Consider the following 19,870-nt stretch of genomic DNA (forward strand, 5'->3'; position numbering starts at 1 on the left):
GATCACTTGCAAATCTAACCTGATATTGTTTAGTCAGTTAGGAAAATAAAAACAAAAAGTGTTGTGTGCTTATATGCTTAAATAAACTCATTTATTTAATGCCCCATTAGCAGAATCCCTTGCAATTAAAAGCATGTACTAATCATTCATTTCTTGGATGTAGTTTTCCAAGTAAATATTCAGTTTTCTTTCTTTCAAGTACACAGAAAAAACAATACAGTGATTTAAAATAACAAATATACCGAATGACATTGCCCCATGTGGCTGTTTACCAAGCCTTATTCTAAACTATTTTTCCTTATTTTGTAATATCATTTATAAGTTTGCTTATAATATTTGGTTTGAGATAGCAGCTTACAATAAACTACTTATTGTCATCAGCGTACACAAAGCCCTGGACATAGACGGCTGTCATTCCTACCAAAAACGGAAACAGGGATACGTTTTAGATTGATAACTTGCTGAAAACTAACAAAATACACACATTTTGTGAACCAGTGATCTATAGAAGTGTGCCCCTCTAGAGATGATAAACTAGACATGTGAAAAGAAAACCCAAGGCACAAACACTTACAAACAATAGTACTTGAGGATGACCTTTTTTGTGAAATATTGTGATAGGCTACTTTGAAAACATAACAAAATGTAAATGTAACATTAACATCCATCCATCCATTTTCTATAGCCACTTATCCAATGTAGGGTCACAGGGAGGGCTGGAGCTTATCCCAGCTGTCTCGGGCCAAAGGCAGAGACCATCACAGGGCTAACACACACAGACAAACACATTCACGCATCCACTCACACCTAAGGTAAATTTAGAGTCTCCAATTCACTTGACCTGTATGTCTTTGGATTGTGGGGGAAATCAGAGAACCCAGCGGAAACACATGCAAACATGGGGAGAACATGCAAACTCCACACAGAAAGAACCAGAATGAGCCGGACTTGAACTAGGGGACCTTTTTGCTGACAGACGACAGTGCTATCACAATAAACAGTATATATATATATATATATATATATATATATATATATAAACAACTAGGCATGGAGAAGAACATTGAGTTCTTGTTTTTTTGTACATGTCTACAATGGTTTGGCAAAACCCTCCCATCACAACTGGTCCATCCCTCCTCGCCCCAATGTGGTCAGTTTATCAATAAGGTCATCAATGGTGTACACCAAGAGCTTAATATCATCTTTCTCTGACATGCGATGATGCCCATGGTTGCGAAGAATAATGTCCACATCATTGCTGAGTACCCGTTCTGCGACCTGAATGGAGACATGCCAGGGTACGTCACAGTCTTTAACCCCATGGATCAGACGTACCGGACAGGTGACAGGGAGTGGGCTCTGGAGTACACAGTGGTTCTCAGCCTCTTTCAGAAAGTTTACGCTCAGAGTGTAGAAACCCTCTTCGTTGTACTTGGTTGGGAATTTCCAAGAGCCCTGCTCCTCTATCTCCTTCTTTGTCTGATAAAGATGAGGAAGAGTTATTAAAGTTATTTTTGCGATTACATTTGGGTGTACTAATCCAGGGTTGCTGCAGAGTTTTTAAAATAATATTTAAGACATTTAAAGAAATTTTTTTAAAGACCTGAACAAATTAAATAAATACCTAATTTACATACCAGAATAAACCCACACAATCTAAAAAACAAATATATATATATATATATACACATTATTATACATCACAGACACTTTTAATTTAAACAGGCTGGGGCACACATTCAACAAGGCCTTAAAGGAATAGTTCACTCAAAAATCTAAATTCTCTCATGATTTACTCACACTCATGCCATCCCAGATGTGCATGACATTCTTTTTTCTGCAGAACTCAAATAAAGGTTTTAAGAATATCTCAGATCTGTAGGTCCATACTCAAACCGAACTCAGTACTTTCATGAGATAGATGGAGTTTGTGTGGGCTGTTCACTATTTCCAAGCTGCTGAGACAGTGGAAAACAGTGGCCGTTCTTGGACCATGTTAATCCAGACTATAAGTGTATTTATTGAATGAAATTGCAGCCTTTTGGTGGGTTTAATAAATCACACTGGCCCATATCAAGATTTAGGTTTTATTTTGATTAACTCAGCCCTTAATTTATCACATCTGTTGACTTTTTGACCTACTTTTAATTGTAAATTATTCCAAAGTAAATTAAAGATTTAACAAAATCTTTGTCCGAGATTTCACCTTCAGAATGGCTGATAAGTGCTTAGTAGGACTGCTTGATTATGGCAAAAATCTAAATCACGATTATTTTGGTCAATATTGAGATCACGATTATTTAACACGATTACTCATTGGCTTTGGGAACATCATGCATTTATTTATCTTTTTAAAAAAAACTTTTTTAACAGTTGATTTCCTTGAACTTGAAATGTAAACTGCACTGGGTAGGGGAGGAGGCTATTGTCATATGATAATTATTTTACGTATTACGTATGGTAGTCAAGTAAAGGAAAGTCTCAAACTTCTATGGAATGAGATCTACTTTTTTATCATGTTATTGCAGCAAGCTCTACCATGTACAATAAAGGCTTTACATTATCAAAATACTGATTTTCAATTCCAGCTTCAAAATCAAATCCACAACAAATAAAAACACTAACTAATATGTTAATTATGGGAGAATGGTTTCAAGTTTTTAAGTAATTATTCAAGACTATTAAACAGTCAGTAATAACATTACAATAAAAACAGCAATTAAAAACACAAATGAAAAAAAAAAAAATCTGTGCCTTTTTAACATCTTTAAACATTTTTATCAAGTTTTCAATTAAACATTCAGAATGAAATGCTACATAAAACTACTTCTACATTAATATATTTTAAAGCAACTAAAGTTACTCAGTCAAGAGCAGTGAGTGTTTTCTTGTTCCCCTTCTGTAACTCACTAGAGGTTGTGTCATTTGTAGTGACACAAGGGGTCTTTCTTGAGAGCCTCACGTACCTCTGAACTTGAGAAAAGGCCAATGTGAAATGCAGACAGAATTTGCTTCTTAGAGTTTATTTCTGGTAAAAGAGCAACATACACATGGGAGCGTTGAACGTCCTTTTCAGGACGAGTTTTTTTAAAGATGCCTTTTCCGCCACTGTGTAGTTCCAGGATGTGGTAGATATCTCTCCAGATCCAACGGTCATAGATGCCTCTTGTCCCTGGGTCGCACAAGAGGCATCAGATCACACTGAGGCGGCGTTTGTGGATGGTTCATGTTCTTCCTGAACGCCACTCCAGCCACCCCCCTCGTTGCTCCTTCTTCCCATGGGATTGAGGAAGACCCGGCTGGCGATGGAGGCGATTTGGGGATGGCATCGGGCTCAGTTTCGCCGGGCACAACCCCACAAACCACCCACCCCCCGGCACGATTGCTTGCGTCCGCACTCGGGACGACAGTGGTTTGCTTCATGGTCAGTTTGCCTCCTCCCTAGAGCCAGGTCTGGATGATGGCATCGTCGCTGCATCAGATAGCGCTCAGGCAACTGACGCTGAAGATTCGACTGGACTCCTGTCCTCGGGCCAGCCCGCCCAGTCGGAGTCTGACGCGCAGATGGTTTCCCGGGCCGCTGTAAGCGTTGGGCTGGATTGGAACCCTCTGTCTTCCCCCCAACCCTCACGGCTTGACGATTGGTACCACTGCTCCGGGCGCCGCTAGCAGCCATGCCCCCCCCACCAGACGTTTGCTCCAGAGCTGGTAGCAAGACCACTCTGTCCCCTGGTAGAAGGCTGGTAGGAGAATCCTCAGTTCTCCCTTTTTCTTTTGCCCACATATTGTCAACAAAAGAGCAATTTCCTCACTTCCTGGGTTATCAGACCGGCACGCGCCGTTCTCAATGGCACCCTAGCACAAAAGCTTTGCAGTCCCGGCTCCCCGAATGTGGCCATCTCACCTCCAGACCCACGACTGCCCAGCCCTCGCACGGAGCTTAGACGCATGGCTTGCGTTACCCAGCCCGTCGCGTTGGCTGGCCAGGACCATCCGACTCGTCTATGTGATTCAGTTTGCCAGGCTCCTGTCTCGTTTCAGCGGTATTCGCTCCATGTCAATGCGCAGCGAAAACACCAGCACCTTAAGAGCAGAAACAAGATAGAGCCTGTCCCTCCAGCCGAGATGAAGCCCTTACTTCATCCTACCCAAAAAAGGCGGTGGGTTGCGGCCAATCTTGGACTTGCGAGTTCTCAACCGGACTTTACACAGACTCCCGTTCAAAATGCAATCACAGAAGCAAATCTTAACCTGCATTCGCCATCAAGATTGGTTTGCGTCGGTAGACCTGAAGGAAGCATACTTCCACATCTCCATTCTGCCTTGACACCGACCCTTCCTACGATTCACATTTGACTGCCAGGAGTATCAGTACAAGGTCCTCCCCTTCGGCCTGTCCCTGTCCCCTCGCGTCTTCACCAAGGCCGCAGAGGCAGCCCTTGCCCCGCTATGGGAAGTGGGCATCCGCATACTCAATTACCTCGACGACTGGCTCATCCTAGCACACTCTTGAGAGTGAGTGGCACACAGCTGGCCCCAGGGGCTGCGCAAGTACGCATTCCCCCCAGTGAGCCTTCTTGCACTGGTGCTGTGCAAGGTCAGGGAGGACGAGGAACAGGTCACCTTAGTGGCTCCTTACTGGCCCACTCGGACTTGGTTCTCAGATATCATGTTCCTCGCAACAGCACCTCCCTGGCACCCGCACCCATATCTCTGGAACCTCAAAGCCCTCTCCTTGAAAACGGCCCTCCTGATCGCGTTCACTCCATCAAGAGGGCTGGGGACCTGCAAGCGTTCTCTGTCAGCAACACTTGCCCTGAGTTTGGTCCGGCAGATGCTCAGGTCATCCTAAGACCACGACCTGGCTACGTGCCCAAGGTTCCTACGACTCCCTTCAGTGTGGCATCCTCGTGGGCACTGGCCCACGGCACCTCCCTAGCACACATCTGCAGAGCAGCGGGCTGGGCAACACCCAACACATTTGCTAGGTTCTACAACCTCAGGGTTGAGTCGGTCTCGTCCCGTGTTTTGTCAGGTCCGATCCTGTAGAACTCGGTAATACGGAACAGCCGGATGGGTGTTCCGCTTGCACCTTGTGCCCTTCACCAAGTTGATCCAGTGCGCATTCTCTCCCAGGTTAGCCATTAAGCTCTCACTTCCTGGATGTTCTTCCTCCCTAGCCCTCTGGCCTGCTGACTCAGCGGAGGAATTCGCCGCCAGACCCACCACAGGTCAAGTGCTCCGTGTTGCGCTTGGGCTCCACAGGCATAGTTCTTGCTTTGGGAAACTCCCTGTGATGTGTTTTCCCGACACAACGTCTCGTTCCCTCCATCAGGGAACGGAGGTTACAACAGTAACCATGACGTTTTCTTGTTATGGTTGTTTGATTATTATAATGACACAGCAGGTCTGTTAGCTTACATTTATACTTACAAGTCCGACATTCTAATACAAATCTGCTTTTTTCTCCACTGTTTACGTTCACTTTAGACATCACTCTCTGTGCTGACATGAATACCTCACCAAGATGGGCATTGTGGCAGAATTTTGAAATGTATTTGACTGTTCAGGTGCACATTAGCGTGAGCATTTTCGGGAACACATGCGCATGTTCAACACGCACACACATGCTACCTGTCAATAAAACAGGGCACAGCTGTTACTAGATTGCAAGCCAATTATAAAATTACACACTCTGGATTACTTTCAACAGCACAATAAGAATATTACCTTTCTAATAAGTGACACAGGCCTAGGCAATCACAAATATAGCCTGTTATTTTTTCGTTATTGATGTTTTTATCAGTCTGCTTGAGTAAAATTCTCTTTCACTTGCCCCTTCAAGAATACTCAAGTCCCAGACAAGCGTTTATTTCGAGCCCTGATTAAATATTGTATTCAACATTCTCCAATAACAATTTTTTGCAACGTTGTTTTAAAGGAGTTTTTGATATAATTTTGAATGACTAATCAAAAACGTATTTTGTTCCAGTGTATAATGGGCTAAGACTACACGCTCTCACATGTATGTTCACTTCGATCCATTTTTAACTCACAAAAACAAACGTTCTCTTCTTAAGAGCTGTGTATTGCTGATTTTCTTCATGATAAGATACACACAGTGAATGTGACACATACACTAACCTAAAGGATTATTAGGAACACCATACTAATACTGTGTTTGACCCCCTTTCGCCTTCAGAACTGCCTTAATTCTACGTGGCATTGATTCAACAAGGTGCTGAAAGCATTCTTTAGAAATGTTGGCCCATATTGATAGGATAGCATCTTGCAGTTGATGGAGATTTGTGGGATGCACATCCAGGGCACGAAGCTCCCGTTCCAACACATCCCAAAGATGCTCTATTGGGTTGAGATCTGGTGACTGTGGGGGCCATTTTAGTACAGTGAACTCATTGTCATGTTCAAGAAACCAATTTGAAATGATTCGAGCTTTGTGACATGGTGCATTATCCTGCTGGAAGTAGCCATCAGAGGATGGGTACATGGTGGCCATAAAGGGATGGACATGGTCAGAAACAATGCTCAGGTAGGCCGTGGCATTTAAACGATGCCCAATTGGCACTAAGGGGCCTAAAGTGTGCCAAGAAAACATCCCCCACACCATTACACAAACACCACCAGCCTGCACAGTGGTAACAAGGCATGATGGATCCATGTTCTCATTCTGTTTACGCCAAATTATGACTCTACCATCTGAATGTCTCAACAGAAATCGAGACTCATCAGACCAGGCAACATTTTTCCAGTCTTCAACTGTCCAATTTTGGTGAGCTCTTGCAAATTGTAGCCTCTTTTTCCTATTTGTAGTGGAGATGAGTGGTACCCGGTGGGGTCTTCTGCTGTTGTAGCCCATCCGCCTCAAGGTTGTGCGTGTTGTGGCTTCACAAATGCTTTGCTGCATACCTCGGTTGTAATGAGTGGTTATTTCAGGCAAAGTTGCTCTTCTATCAGCTTGAATCAGTCGGCCCATTCTCCTCTGACCTCTAGCATCAACAAGGCATTTTCGCCCACAGGACTGCCGCATACTGGATGTTTTTCCCTTTCCACACCATTCTTTGTAAACCCTAGAAATGGTTGTGCGTGAAAATCCCAGTAACTGAGCAGATTGTGAAATACTCAGACCGGCCCGTCTGGCACCAACAACCATGCCACGCACAAAATTGCTTAAATCACCTTTCTTTCCCATTCTGACATTCAGTTTGGAGTTCAGGAGATTGTCTTGACCAGGACCACACCCCTAAATGCATTGAAGCAACTGCCATGTGATTGGTTGATTAGATAATTGCATTAATGAGAAATTGAACAGGTGTTCCTAATAATCCTTTAGGTGAGTGTATATTATGATTCACTATGTTGCGAGCCATCATGTTATAATCTAGCTGCAGACGAGCGTCCATGTGCCAGAGTGTGCATCAGCCGGGAGAAGATTCAATCTCTTCCCCAGTCACTTCAGGCAACTCATAAACGTGGTGCTAACTGCACAGAGAAATGCCAGTTTCTGAGTTTTTTTCATAACCCACTTCATTATTATTTTAAATTTAATAAAGGATGCTTTAAAGATATAACGCCAGGGTGTTTCATTGCCAAACGGAATGCAGCACAATAATCGTTTTATCTCAATTATCTTGTTTTCATAATCGTTGGAAGCCAAAATCGTAATTTAAAATAAAATTTGATTAATCGCCCAGCCCTAGTGCCAAGCCATTCCTTCTAATGTGGAACTGTAAAAATAAAGCATTTTCCAAACTTTCAAGACTCTACGAACCTTAATGCTTATTTTGTGGAGAAGACAGGGTGGGGAAACTTGGTGCAGGTCTAAATTTGTATTAAACTTTTGTGGGTAGGTAAAATCTGTCTTTTGTGAGTATGCACACTTTTAAGATTAAATGTGTGCCAAGTTTTATACATGAGGCCCCAGAAGTTTAAAAGATGACTTTTCTCACCTCTATTGGCAGCGTCTTGAATGATGTGACAAAATGATCTGCAGCTGTCGAGATGCCCACTAAGGCAGCGGTCTTTTCTGGTCGTGCAAGAGCTGCTAGCAGCATCAGCCAACCACCCATGCTGGAGCCCACCAAAATCTTGAACACAACAACATAAGAGATATAGGTCTACTTTGTCAGAAGATTTGAATTTGGTCTTGTACAGTGCATTCAGAATGTATTCAGGCCCTTTAATTTTTTTTGACATTTTGTTATGTTGCAGCCTTATGCTAAAATGATTAAAAAAAAAATAATCTCTGACATCAATCTACAGTCCATACCCCATAATGACAAAGCAAAAAAAAATATTTTTCATAACTTTGCATAAATATAACTATTATATATAACTATATTAACTCAGTACTTAGTTGAAGCACCTTTTGCAGCGATTACAGCCTAAGGTATTTTTGGGTATGATGCGACAAGCTATGCACACTTGGATTTGGGGATTTTCTGCCATTTTCTCTGCAGATAATCTCAAGCTCTGTCAGGTTTGATGGGGACCGTCAGTGGACAACCATTTTCAGGTCTCTCCAGATGATCGATTGGGTTCAAATCCAGGCTCTGGCTGGGCCTCTCAAGGACATTCACAGAGTTGACCCTAAGCCACTCTTGCGTTGTCCTGACTGTGTGCTTAGGGTCCTGAGTGCTGTGGACCAGGTTTTCATTAAGGATATCTCTCTATATTGCTGCTTTCAGCTTTCCTTCAATCCTGACCTATCCCCCAGTCTCTGCCACTGAAAAACACCACCTCAGCATGATGCAAAAACCTGTCTCTGACTGAGCTCTGCAGGCAATTCCTTTGACCTCATGGCTTGGTTTTTGCTCTGATATGCATTTTCAGCAGTGAGACCTTATATAGACAGGTGTGTGCATTTCCAAATCATGTCCAATAAATTTAATTTGTCACAGGTGGACACCAATCAAAGTGTAGAAACATCTCAAAGATGATCCAGATAAATGGGTTGCCCCTGAGATAAATTTCAAGTGTCATAGCAAAGGGTCTGAATACTTATGTCAATGTGATATTTCATTTATATATATATATATATATATATAAATTTGAAAGTTTTTTTTTTTTTCATTGTCATTATGGGGGTAGGGAGTGTAGATTGATGTGAAAAAATAATAATTTAAAGCATTTTAGCATAAGGCTGCAACTTAACAAAATGTGAAAAAAATGAAGGGGTCTGAATACTTTCTGAATGCACTGTATATCTATACAATTCATCAAATGATGAATTTGTATTCAAATCATTGAAGTCATATTTGGCAATTAATTAGTCAAACATATATAGTTGTTAAAGTGAAATTCAATCCAATATAGTCATGGTTTTAATGGTGCAAATCTATTCACCTGTGGCCCCTCTACTAGTTCATCCAGTACAAAGAGCACATCCTTCTTCCAAGCACCAATGCTGTAGTTTGCCATTTCACCTTCAGATGACCCACAGCCAGAATAATCAAACCTAAAAAAAAAAAGTAAAGTTTATCACCATCATAATACAGATATAAAAGTGGACAGTGAACACATTTTGGCAGTTGATTAAAATGAAAATCCATATGAACCAATGCCAAAACATATCTAAAAAAAAAAAAAACAACAGGGGTGTTGGAATGATCTGAAGTGTGGGTAGGACACATTAGGTCTTTGAAATGGCACGGATCTATTACTGATTACTAGGGCTGATTATGGAAACAGATTTACAGATTAGATTATATTCCGAATCATTTGGGTAAATTTTAGTGTCAATTTTCAAAAGAAATTCCCTAAGCTAAAACATCCAGTGAGTGGCAGTTCTGCAGTCTGAAACGTCTTGTTGATGAGAGAGGTCAACTAAGACCTACAGTAACTCATATAACCACTCTGTACAATTGTAGTGAGCAGAATAGCATCTCAGAATGCACAACATGTCGAACCTTGAGGCAGATGGGCTACAACAGCAGAAGACCACGTCGGACACTTTATTAGAACCATAGTGTTCCTTATAAAGTTCTTAGTAAATGGATGTTTATTGTTTACATGCATCATTTGTACCATTTACAAGTATTAACATTGGACTCATTTCCCACAGAAAATCAAACTGTTACGTCCCGCTTTTACTTATGTCCTCCTTTAGTCACTGTACTCTCTTTCAATTTGTTCATGATTGGTCAGTCGTCCCATTAAAACCGACTTTTTCGCATTTGCAAATTATGGATCTCCGTAGAAGAGATCCATAATCTCTACCATATCGCGAGTGTTCGTTTCATCCGTTATTCCTGATGTCTGTAATGTCTGACATTTTTGTGTTTTTTTATTTTCTATTGTTGATATAGAGTAAAGAAGTACTCCATGCTGCAGATGGTAACTGTCCAAACTGTTTTAGTTTTGTACCTGGTGATGACACATTGTAACCCTCTGACGTAATCAGTTCTTTTCTTATACAGAGACTAGCAAGCCCAGAAACTGCCTTTTTTGCAGTGGAAATGCATGTAAAAGTTCGAGAAATCGCACCCAGGAAACTGCCGCCAAATCATGTCGGTGGAAAGGGGCTATGGAAAAAAAATTTGTGGACTGATGAAACTAAGGTTGAATTGTTTGGGAAGGACACGTAGCACTATATATGGCGTAAAAAAGGGCAACGCCTGCCAATATGAAAACATCATCCCAAGGGTGAAGTATGGTGGAGGGAGCATCATGATTTGGGACTGCTTTGTTGCTTCAGGGCCTGTACCGTTTGCCATCATCGAGGGAAAAACAAATGATCAAGTTTATAAAGATATCCTACAGGATAATATCAGGGTGGCTGTTCGCCAGCTGAAGCGCAGTATAAGTTTGGAAGTGCAGCAAGACAATAACAGAATGGCTTTTAAAAAATCCACCTTTTGGATTGACCCAGTGGAGAACAGACCTTAACCCAATATAGATACCGTGGACTTAAAGAGAGCCATTCACACCAGACATCCTAACAATATGGCTGAGCTGAAACAGTTCTGTATGAAAGAATGGTCCAAAATTCCTTCTGAATGTTGTCCAGGTCTAATCCGCAGCTACCAGAAAAGCTTGGTTAAAGTTATTGCTGCCAAATGAGGATCAACCAGTTAATAAATCCAAAGTTGCACTTACTTTTTCCACAGCACTATGAATGTTTAATGGGATGTGTTCAATAAACACATAAGATTATAATTGTTTGTCTGTTGTTAGCTTTATAACATTGTGTTTGTCATATTTTATGACCAATTAATACAGAAAAACACCTATTTATAAGGGTTCACATACTATACTTGCCACTGTAAATGCACCAGAAAGCACTACATTTTCCAATTACTCCATCATACAAGCATGCTCAAATAGTGCACAAATTAAAGGCAGGCCATTGCTCTGTCTTACTGAAAAAAGGCACGACTCTTTATGATCGTAGAGCAAACCCCCTATACAGCGTCATTACCGGAGGTATGAGTGGCCCAAAGACTTGCAGAACTCCTCCAAGGCTTCTGCTTTCTGACCGCCCATGTTGGAGGCAAAACCAGGCAGAAAAACCACTCCAGGACTCTTCCCTGTCAGCTTCCTGTAGGCCAGCTTTGGCAGGTCTGGCCGTGTGGCAAACTGGACTGTTGTCTTTTGTCGAACACCTAAAACCAAACATAAACAAATGCTGGCTTAGTGAATACCTTTTTATTGAAGTGCAATAGATTCCGCTGTAGTCATTTTTATAGTGCTTACGAGGCAGCACTTTATTGATATTCCTCAAACATTCAATAGAGCGCAATAGACGGGTTCCGGGTGTAAAAATCTCAGGATTTTTCACAAAGAATTGATTTTTAAAGATAGCTTATAAATCTTTAAAAACAGATCTACTACCATGAGCTCCAAGGACGTTAATCGATGGTAAGCATCTGTTAAAACCATCTTTCCTCGTTATTTCAACTTAATTTTTTAGAAATTGTTTAATAGCAGAATTCCTGATGAAGAACTACAGTACCGATTATACTGACTGGCTCCACCATTCAAGAGAATCGCGGCAAACAACGCACATTAAACAAGCTCTGCAGTGACTGCTGAATTACATAATCGAGTTGGTCTTCCTACACTCTCGAACTAAATATCTATTAGCAAACAACTGAATATTTTGCAATGAAATTTAAATATATAATTTCTACACTTATAATCAATAACTAGTTTTAATTTGATTACATCTTTCGCAATGCTTCATGGGGTTGTAGTTTATTCCCTCACATGTAAGTACTCAGTCTTGTACCTTTGTCTTTTTGTCCAATTCTCAAATAACTTTTTGCTTCAAATCAAAGTTTATAATGTTGTTATTTACCTCGGAGCTGACTGGTGTGGTTCACGGCTTAGAACTCTTTTATAAAGGATTTTGATGAATGAATGGAAACAAACTTCCGGAACCAAGGAAGCTGAAGAAGTCGGCGGGCTCTAATGCTATTAATTCACCTTGAAATGCTGAACGACTCCATTTGAATTTTTATTTTGGGATGAACTATTATACTACAAAAGTGACAGAAGTGGTGTTGATTTGAATAGCCGACAATAAACAAACTGTAAAGCATCTCTGATGCAACATTCTATCTATACAGAACAAAGCCTAAAGCGTAAACTTTTACACCTCTCATCCACACCATAACAGCATTTTCCTCAACCAAAAACACACTTTATTCAGTTTTCCTGACTAACCATTGGGCAGAGCAACAATGATTTTAATTACAGCTGGATTGTTTTCTGGTTCCAGTCTCCATAAGAAATTACCAATACAAGCATTCCAGACAAAGAACAACAACCATTTTACGTGTTAGTTGGAGTAAAAATTAGTCAAGGCTCGACTTGTGCAGTTGTTGGGTGTCATAACTCATAACAACTCTAAGTAGTTAACAGAGTTGGGGAGTAACACAATACATGTAATGGGATTACGTATTTAAAATACTAAATATTAGTAACTATATAATACTACAGTTACAATTTAAATCATTCGTAATCAGAATACAGTTACATTCAAAAAGTATTTTAATTACTGAAGAGATTACTTTTTATTTTCATTGGTTTCATAAAATTATTAATCTGCTTTGATGGAATACATGCATATAAATAATGTGAACCATAAAACACTTTCTTATGTTTTACTTTCATATGAGCAGACAGGTGCTTTCACAAATTTATGAGTGAAAAGTTGGATTTGATGTTGTACGACCAGAAGAAGATGTTGTTGTGTACATTTTTGGAGCAGCAGAAATTGTTAACCTTGTGTAAATTGATGTGAACCTTTAGCTATATGCTAAGCTAAAATGCTATTTTTAGCCCTTTTACATGCACCTGTTATGAGGCATGATATTTTTCTATCAAAAAATAAAAACAATTCTCTAGTAAGATTTTTAAAATTAAGGCAAAGATGTACTGCAAAAATCTTATTCTTGATCATTTTTCTATTGCGTCTCTGTAAATCTATCAAAAATCCTTAAAGGGGTCATGCATGTCTTTTTTATGTTCCTTGTTTACTTATAATATTTGTAAAGTTTTCTGCACATAAAACAGTCATATATTTGTAAAACATAATTTTCCACCCTCATTTTGACCCTCTGTCAGAAATGCTCGGTTTTGGTGCTGCTTTTCCTTTAAGACCTGACAGTAAACACCCACTTTTATGTTTGGCTCTCTTCTCTTGACTGACCTGCTCTCTTCTTGCATCTCACTGCTCAATGCTACAGGGCGGGCTACCAAAGTGATATGTAAGAGTAGGTGTTGATGTGTTGTTGTGGAGGTGGTCAGATGCAAATGTCTTCCACAGTGTGACATCACATCGGAACAAATCATTTTGGCAGCTTGGTTTCAACAAATGCTCTTTTTTTCAGTAAGGAGGAAGTTTTGAGTTCTGAAACTTACAGTATGTTTTTATAGTACAATGACAAAAGATCAAAGAAAACTTGATTCCTCATGTCATGCTCCCTTTAAAACAAGATAAATTTACTTTACCGTGTTTTATAAGCAACACTACCTAAGATGTTTAGTTTTATTTTTTTTCAAAGAATTGACTTTAATTATAAATGTATTTTGTGTTACTCTACTGGCATTTTTTTTAACTTGTTATTAACTTGTTTATAGTCTAAAGAAGTAAAAAAATCTACCAGAGCCGAAGAAGTAATCCAAAGTATTTAGATTATGTTACTGACCTCGAGTAATCTAACAGAATAAATTACAATTTATATTTAACAGCATGTATTCTGTAATCTATAGTGGAATACATTTGAAAAGTAACGCTCCCAACCCTGATATTTAATGATATCAATGTAACAATGTAACTAGATAGATAGATCAACACCCCCAGATGTGTACCCCAGTGCAGTACCCCCTCCATGACATCCGTACATCGAGAGCGCATTGCCCACGACAGATACAGAACACCAACATATACCGGCATGGCCGGACTGAGGGGGGCCTACAAGGTATTTATTCAGGAGCCAAGTCAGGAGTTTGGGCGGGCATGCCGATGCATGAGAAAACACTGGAAACAGGAAAACGTAAACAGGCGTCCGTTATGAATCTTAGAACACTTCCGCATTCAAGAAAAAGTTTGATTACAGCATGCTTTGGTAAACGATAATGCCAGGAAACTGAAAATGACTTTCCAAACAAAAACAGCTTAGTGTGGACGTTAAACTAGGGCTGTTGATTTAAAGGTGCTGTAAGCGATTTTAGCCATTCTAACTTTCACCAGACTGAGCCGTTAATTTAGCCAAGCCCCCTCATTCCAAAACACTGCAACGATACCTTTGAAACTGGTAGAAAAGTTCCCACGGTTGCCAAATACAACAGTAGAGAAATAGCGTCCTCAACTAACAAATTATAAATCAGAATATGGCATTAAGCCTCAACAATGGACTCTATGCATGTTCATTTCTGTGTTTTGCCTTAGGGGGCACACTAACTTCCAGCGCAGCACTGGAAACGATTTCTTCCTATGCTGATAAATACTGTTGAGATGACACAGGTTTCTGCAGATGACATTGGACAATATCCATTGCATATTGAGCTTTTGCTCCATCCAGTAAAAAGAAGTGGTTTATCAACGTGTATTTTAAGATATTTCTATCACAATGAGGGTGAACATTCACAAGCCATAGACCAGCAAAGGCTTAGCAAGGTCCCTGTTTCTGGCTGTATTACACATGTAAGTGTTTGTTTTATTTTGCTGAATAAAGAATAGCCCTCTGTGATATTCTAGCAAATATGGAGTGCTGGTAATACATTTATTAACATAGTGACTCTAACCATACAATTTGTCTAATAGTGGTCAATATTAGTTTATTGTATTGCACTTTTGCATAACAATATCATATTAATTTACATTAATAAAAATCGTGTCCTGTTTCTGAGAGATTTGGCCTGTGCCTGTGCAGGGATCTGCCGAACTGAAGAGAACACTGATGATGGATGAATGCTTATGAGAAGTGAACATTTTATTCTACTTTTTTCTTTTATTTGCATAAAAAAAGTGTTAACACTTCACAATAATGTTCCATTTGTTAATACGCATTCATGTATTATTAGGTATCATGACCAAACAATTAACAATATATATTTTAACAGTATTTATTAATATTTGTAAATATTAGTTAATAAAAATAGAATTGTTAATTGTTAGTTCATAGTGCATTAACTAATGTTAACATGTACAACATTTGATTTTTAAAATCTATTAGTATGTTCAAATTAATGTTAACTAAGTTTAATAAATACTGTAGAAGTTAGAATGTTAACAGCTGATCTTATTGTAAAGTGTTACTAATTGTGATGTTGTATCATTACTTTTATTTATGAATATTGTGGTGTGATTTAACAGATGACATAAATAAAAACGAATTAATCCTCAACTGTAAAAAAAAGAAATTCTCAGTTGTGTTTAACTCATGTTTTCCTATCTCATGCTTTGACTTGGGGGAAATATAATAATTAAAAAAAAATATTATTATTGTGTGTGTTTGGGGGCCTAGGTAGCTCTTCGAGTAAACACACTGACTACCACACCTGGAGTCGCAAGTTTGAGTCCAGGGCGTGCTGAGTAACTCCAGTCAGGCTTCCTAGGCAACCAATTGGGCAGGTTGCTAGCATAGGCGGAAATCGCGCATAAAATATCATTAAAATATGTGTATTGTAAATAATATAATGATATATTCTTAAAATAATTGTTTAAGAAATAAAATAATACAAATGCAAACGGGGCAACAACAAAAAAAACCCTTGGCGTCCCCTTCATAAATTACTCTTGAGAATTGTTATGTTTATTGCCCCCCCCCCAACATTTTGATGAAATTTTCGCCCCTGGTTGCTAGGATGTGTAGAGTCATGTTGGGTTAACCTCTTTGTGGTCGCTATAATGTGGTTCTCGTTCCAGGTGGAGCACGTGGTGAGTTGTGCGTGGATGCCGTGGACAATAGGGTGAAGCCTCCACGCGCGCCATGTCTCCGTGGTAAAGCTGCGTTCACACTGCCAGTGACACATAGTGACAAAACAACCTCATCTCACGTGATCATCACATGAGCACTATCATCCTCTCTCAGATTGGCTGTCGCTCCCGAAAGTCACTCTTCATTTGCATAAAGTTAAACATTTCTCAGCTTTGTCGCATCGCTGGACATACCTACATCTGGTCGCCAACAGTCGCTGTCGCTTATTGAGCTGGCGACTTCCGGCAACACAAGCGACAGCGACTGTTGGCGACTGGATGTGAGCATGTCCAGCGACGTGAAAAAGCTGATATTTACCTTTATGCAAATAAAGAGAGACTTTCGGGAGCAACAGACAATATGAGAGAAGATGGTAGAGCTCACGTGATCCTAATATTTTAAGAATAATATTAATTGTAAAGAAACTGCTGTTTAGACTCTCCGTACACACCACTAGCGACCTAAGCAACAGCCACGGAGACATGCAGCGACAAAGTAGCTGGCAGTGTGAACACAGCTTCAGACGCACAACTCGAGGCAACGGAGATTCGTCCTCCGCCACCCGCATTGATGCGAGTCACTACGCCACCATGAGGACTTAGAGCGCATTGGGAATTGGGCATTCCAAATTGGGGAGAAAAGAGGATACCATACCGGAAGATTGTTAGCCCCCGGAGATTTGACCGGAAATAGTAGGCTACCTTGACAACACTATGAGAATGCGCAAAATGTTTGACAGGCAAGAAAGCATTACTGACCGCAGCCAGCGGCCACGTTTATGTTGGCTGTTTACAAAGTCTACATCTGTCACAGAGAATGGTGAGACATCTCATGATGACACTTATTTCAATGATATCGTTCAGGGAGTAGGACATTTTTTGCATACCTTTCCATGAAAAAAAAAAATCGCTTTAACTTGTTAATTTACTGTGATTAATTATTTGAAAGAAAACAAAATATGTTTGTGTGTGTGTGCTCCAAAAATAGCGCTTAAGACTAGAAAATAAATTAAAAATGACGCAACTAAAGTGAGACCCACCAAAAAAGCATGCCAATAGTAAGATTATGTTCAATGACATGGAAATAAAGTAATGTTTTTACTTTTAAGCCATTAGCCTAGGCTATATGATATGTATTTGAATCTTAATTGTAATATTTTAATATGGCATATTATATACTAAATTATCTTTATTTTGGGGCCTTTCTTATTAGCAATATTAATTGCGATAAATTTGATTAATGAACTGGAACATCACGTAATTAGGCAGATTAAGTTTAAAAAAAAAAAATAATCAATTCGTGACAGCCATGGTTTAATCACAACGCTCTTTCGCCCCTTTTGAAGATTGTCTTTCAATGATTTCTTTCATTCCACCCTTTTTCACTGTATTTAGGAGAAACAAAGATTTGTACTTGTTAATTGCATTTGGTGGCGCTTAGCAAGAAGACCAAGTACATGTGATCTCTCCCCAGGTTCATCAGCCATTTGCGCAGCAGATTTCCGCCTTGTTATCTCGAGATAGCAGAGTTGTAGGCCTACGTTCAAATCGCTAAATCATAAACGTAGAATTTTATCGGTACATCGCAGTGTTCTAGCTAAAACCCCTATCCTTCTTAACGTTGCAATACAAAAAACTAGATGGGTACATTTCCTGAAGAAAATGTGAGTGGTGCTTGCCGTGGCGAAACTCGTCAAACAGCATGCTGTAACTCGAAAAGAACAAAAATCACGGTCGTAAATAAATCAACCCGGAATTCTGTATGATTTTCTGGTGCAGAAATATGTGATTTGTTACTCGGTTGCTAGGGTAAGCCCGTGTGGTTGCTATGCAGTTACCAAGGTAATACAATACGCGGCTCCTTTCCATCCCGAGCGAAATAAGTCAACCCGGAAGTCTCTAAGTTTTTCCGATGCAGAGATATGTGATTTGTTACTCTGTTGCTAGGGTAACCCCATGTGGTTGATAGGCAGTTACCGTAGTGATACTTATGAAGTGTCCTTGCCATCCTGATTGGAATAAATCAACCCAGAAGTCTCTCTGATTTTCTGGTGCAGAGATATAGTTGTAGCTAAACGGTTGCTAGGGTACTCTGTTTAGTTGCTAGGGAGTGGCTTGGCAGCTGCCAATCATGAAACTTCAAAGGCTGCTTGTCAGTATGAGTGATATAAACCAACTCCCATGCCTCTGTGACATTCAGAATCGAAGATATGCCTCTATGGATTTTGGTTGCTAAGGTGCTCGACAATGGTTGCTAGGGAGGGGCTAGGAAGTGTTGAGGTGATTCATGATTGGCTGTTTGCTGCCCCGAGTCAAACGAGACCACCCTTGTGTTTCTATGACGCTTCTATCCGGAGATATCCCTTTGATGTCTTTCATTAGAAGTCTATGGGAGTTGTTGCTAAGGTGCTTTAAATTGTTGTTAGGGCGTGGCTTGATAGCTTCACAATGATCCCGAGAGACTGATTGGTCGTCTGAGTAAAATGAGCCCACCCCCTTGTCTCTACGACACTGTGATCCAGAGCTATGTTCAATACAAAATCCCTATTTCATGGTCCGTCCTACACCATTGTAAGTCAATGGGGGCAACTTTGGGCTGCTCCTGCCCCCCCAGGGGTGCAACTTTTACCCCATATTGAGGCATGCTCTTACAGAGCCTGCCAGCCTCTTCAAATGTAGCAAATCACACGTTTCTGCGAAATCCTCGCTCGGAGCTGTGATGCGTCAAAGTTTCTCGCAATGTTAAGTCTATGGGATTTTGCGGCCGCTTTTTTGCCCCTGGGGCAAATACCATACCCCCGATCGCTTATAAAAGTCATAGCACACGTGTCCTCAACAGGCCGTTCGATTTGATACCTCATTCGTGGGTCTACGCCAAACGGTGCGGGACGAGTTAGGTGCCGAACTTTTGTACGGAGATATAAAAATAAAAATAAAAATAATAAGTATGTGAGATTACAATAGTGATGCTTTGCAAGCACCACTAATTAGTTTACGCTCGCCATATTGGCCACAACTCCACATGTACGCCCCCTGGCCGCAACACGTCGAAATGCTAATAAAATACTTTATGTAAAGGGCTCGGCTTACCCGTTGCAACGTGCGGGGGCATGATGAATTTCCAGACATGTTTTTGGAGAACCTTGCAGTAATTTCTGATCATTATTTGTCGCCGTACTGCCCCCCTTCTGCGGAGACACAAATGTTGACAGAAGACTCCACTCGCAATAGTCTCCTAATGGTAGATCAAGAGCTGACTACAAATCACTGCCGCCTGCTGGTGTGGAGCGCCAGCGCGCTTTTGAGGAAAGAGAGACAGAGCGAGAGACAGAGAAAAAGAGATACTGGGTAGTAGTAGGCCTACATATTATCAGACAGTTTACACAATATGCACAGTGTTCGCAAAAGCTAGCCTATCTATTATAC

At 40.3% G+C, this 19,870-nt stretch overlaps 1 protein-coding gene across 1 annotated transcript; it reads right to left on the reverse strand.

The window, feature by feature from the left end:
* Nucleotides 1-78: 78 nt before the first annotated feature.
* abhd10a (abhydrolase domain containing 10, depalmitoylase a) lies at nt 79-19,667 on the reverse strand. Its single transcript, XM_052094110.1, has 5 exons — nt 19,535-19,667; nt 11,438-11,621; nt 9,364-9,475; nt 7,968-8,105; nt 79-1,479 (listed from the first exon to the last, which is right to left on the reverse strand). Exons 1-5 carry the CDS (start codon nt 19,605-19,607, stop codon nt 1,117-1,119), a joined length of 870 nt encoding a protein of 289 aa, XP_051950070.1. The 5' UTR covers nt 19,608-19,667; the 3' UTR covers nt 79-1,116.
* Between the last annotated feature and the right edge of the window lie 203 nt (nt 19,668-19,870).

This window comes from Xyrauchen texanus, chromosome 3 (assembly GCF_025860055.1).
Source record: "Xyrauchen texanus isolate HMW12.3.18 chromosome 3, RBS_HiC_50CHRs, whole genome shotgun sequence".
NCBI classification, from domain to species: Eukaryota; Metazoa; Chordata; class Actinopteri; order Cypriniformes; family Catostomidae; genus Xyrauchen; species Xyrauchen texanus.

Excerpts from the sequence above, each read along its gene's own strand:
- abhd10a (XM_052094110.1), bottom strand. The coding sequence starts at position 19,607 with ATGATCAGAAATTACTGCAAGGTTCTCCAAAAACATGTCTGGAAATTC. Across the intron at positions 9,476-11,437 it reads TTGGGCCACTCATACCTCCG|GTTTGATTATTCTGGCTGTG; the intron begins GTAATGACGCTG and ends TTTTTTTTTTAG. Across the intron at positions 1,480-7,967 it reads TCAAGACGCTGCCAATAGAG|ACAAAGAAGGAGATAGAGGA; the intron begins GTGAGAAAAGTC and ends CATCTTTATCAG.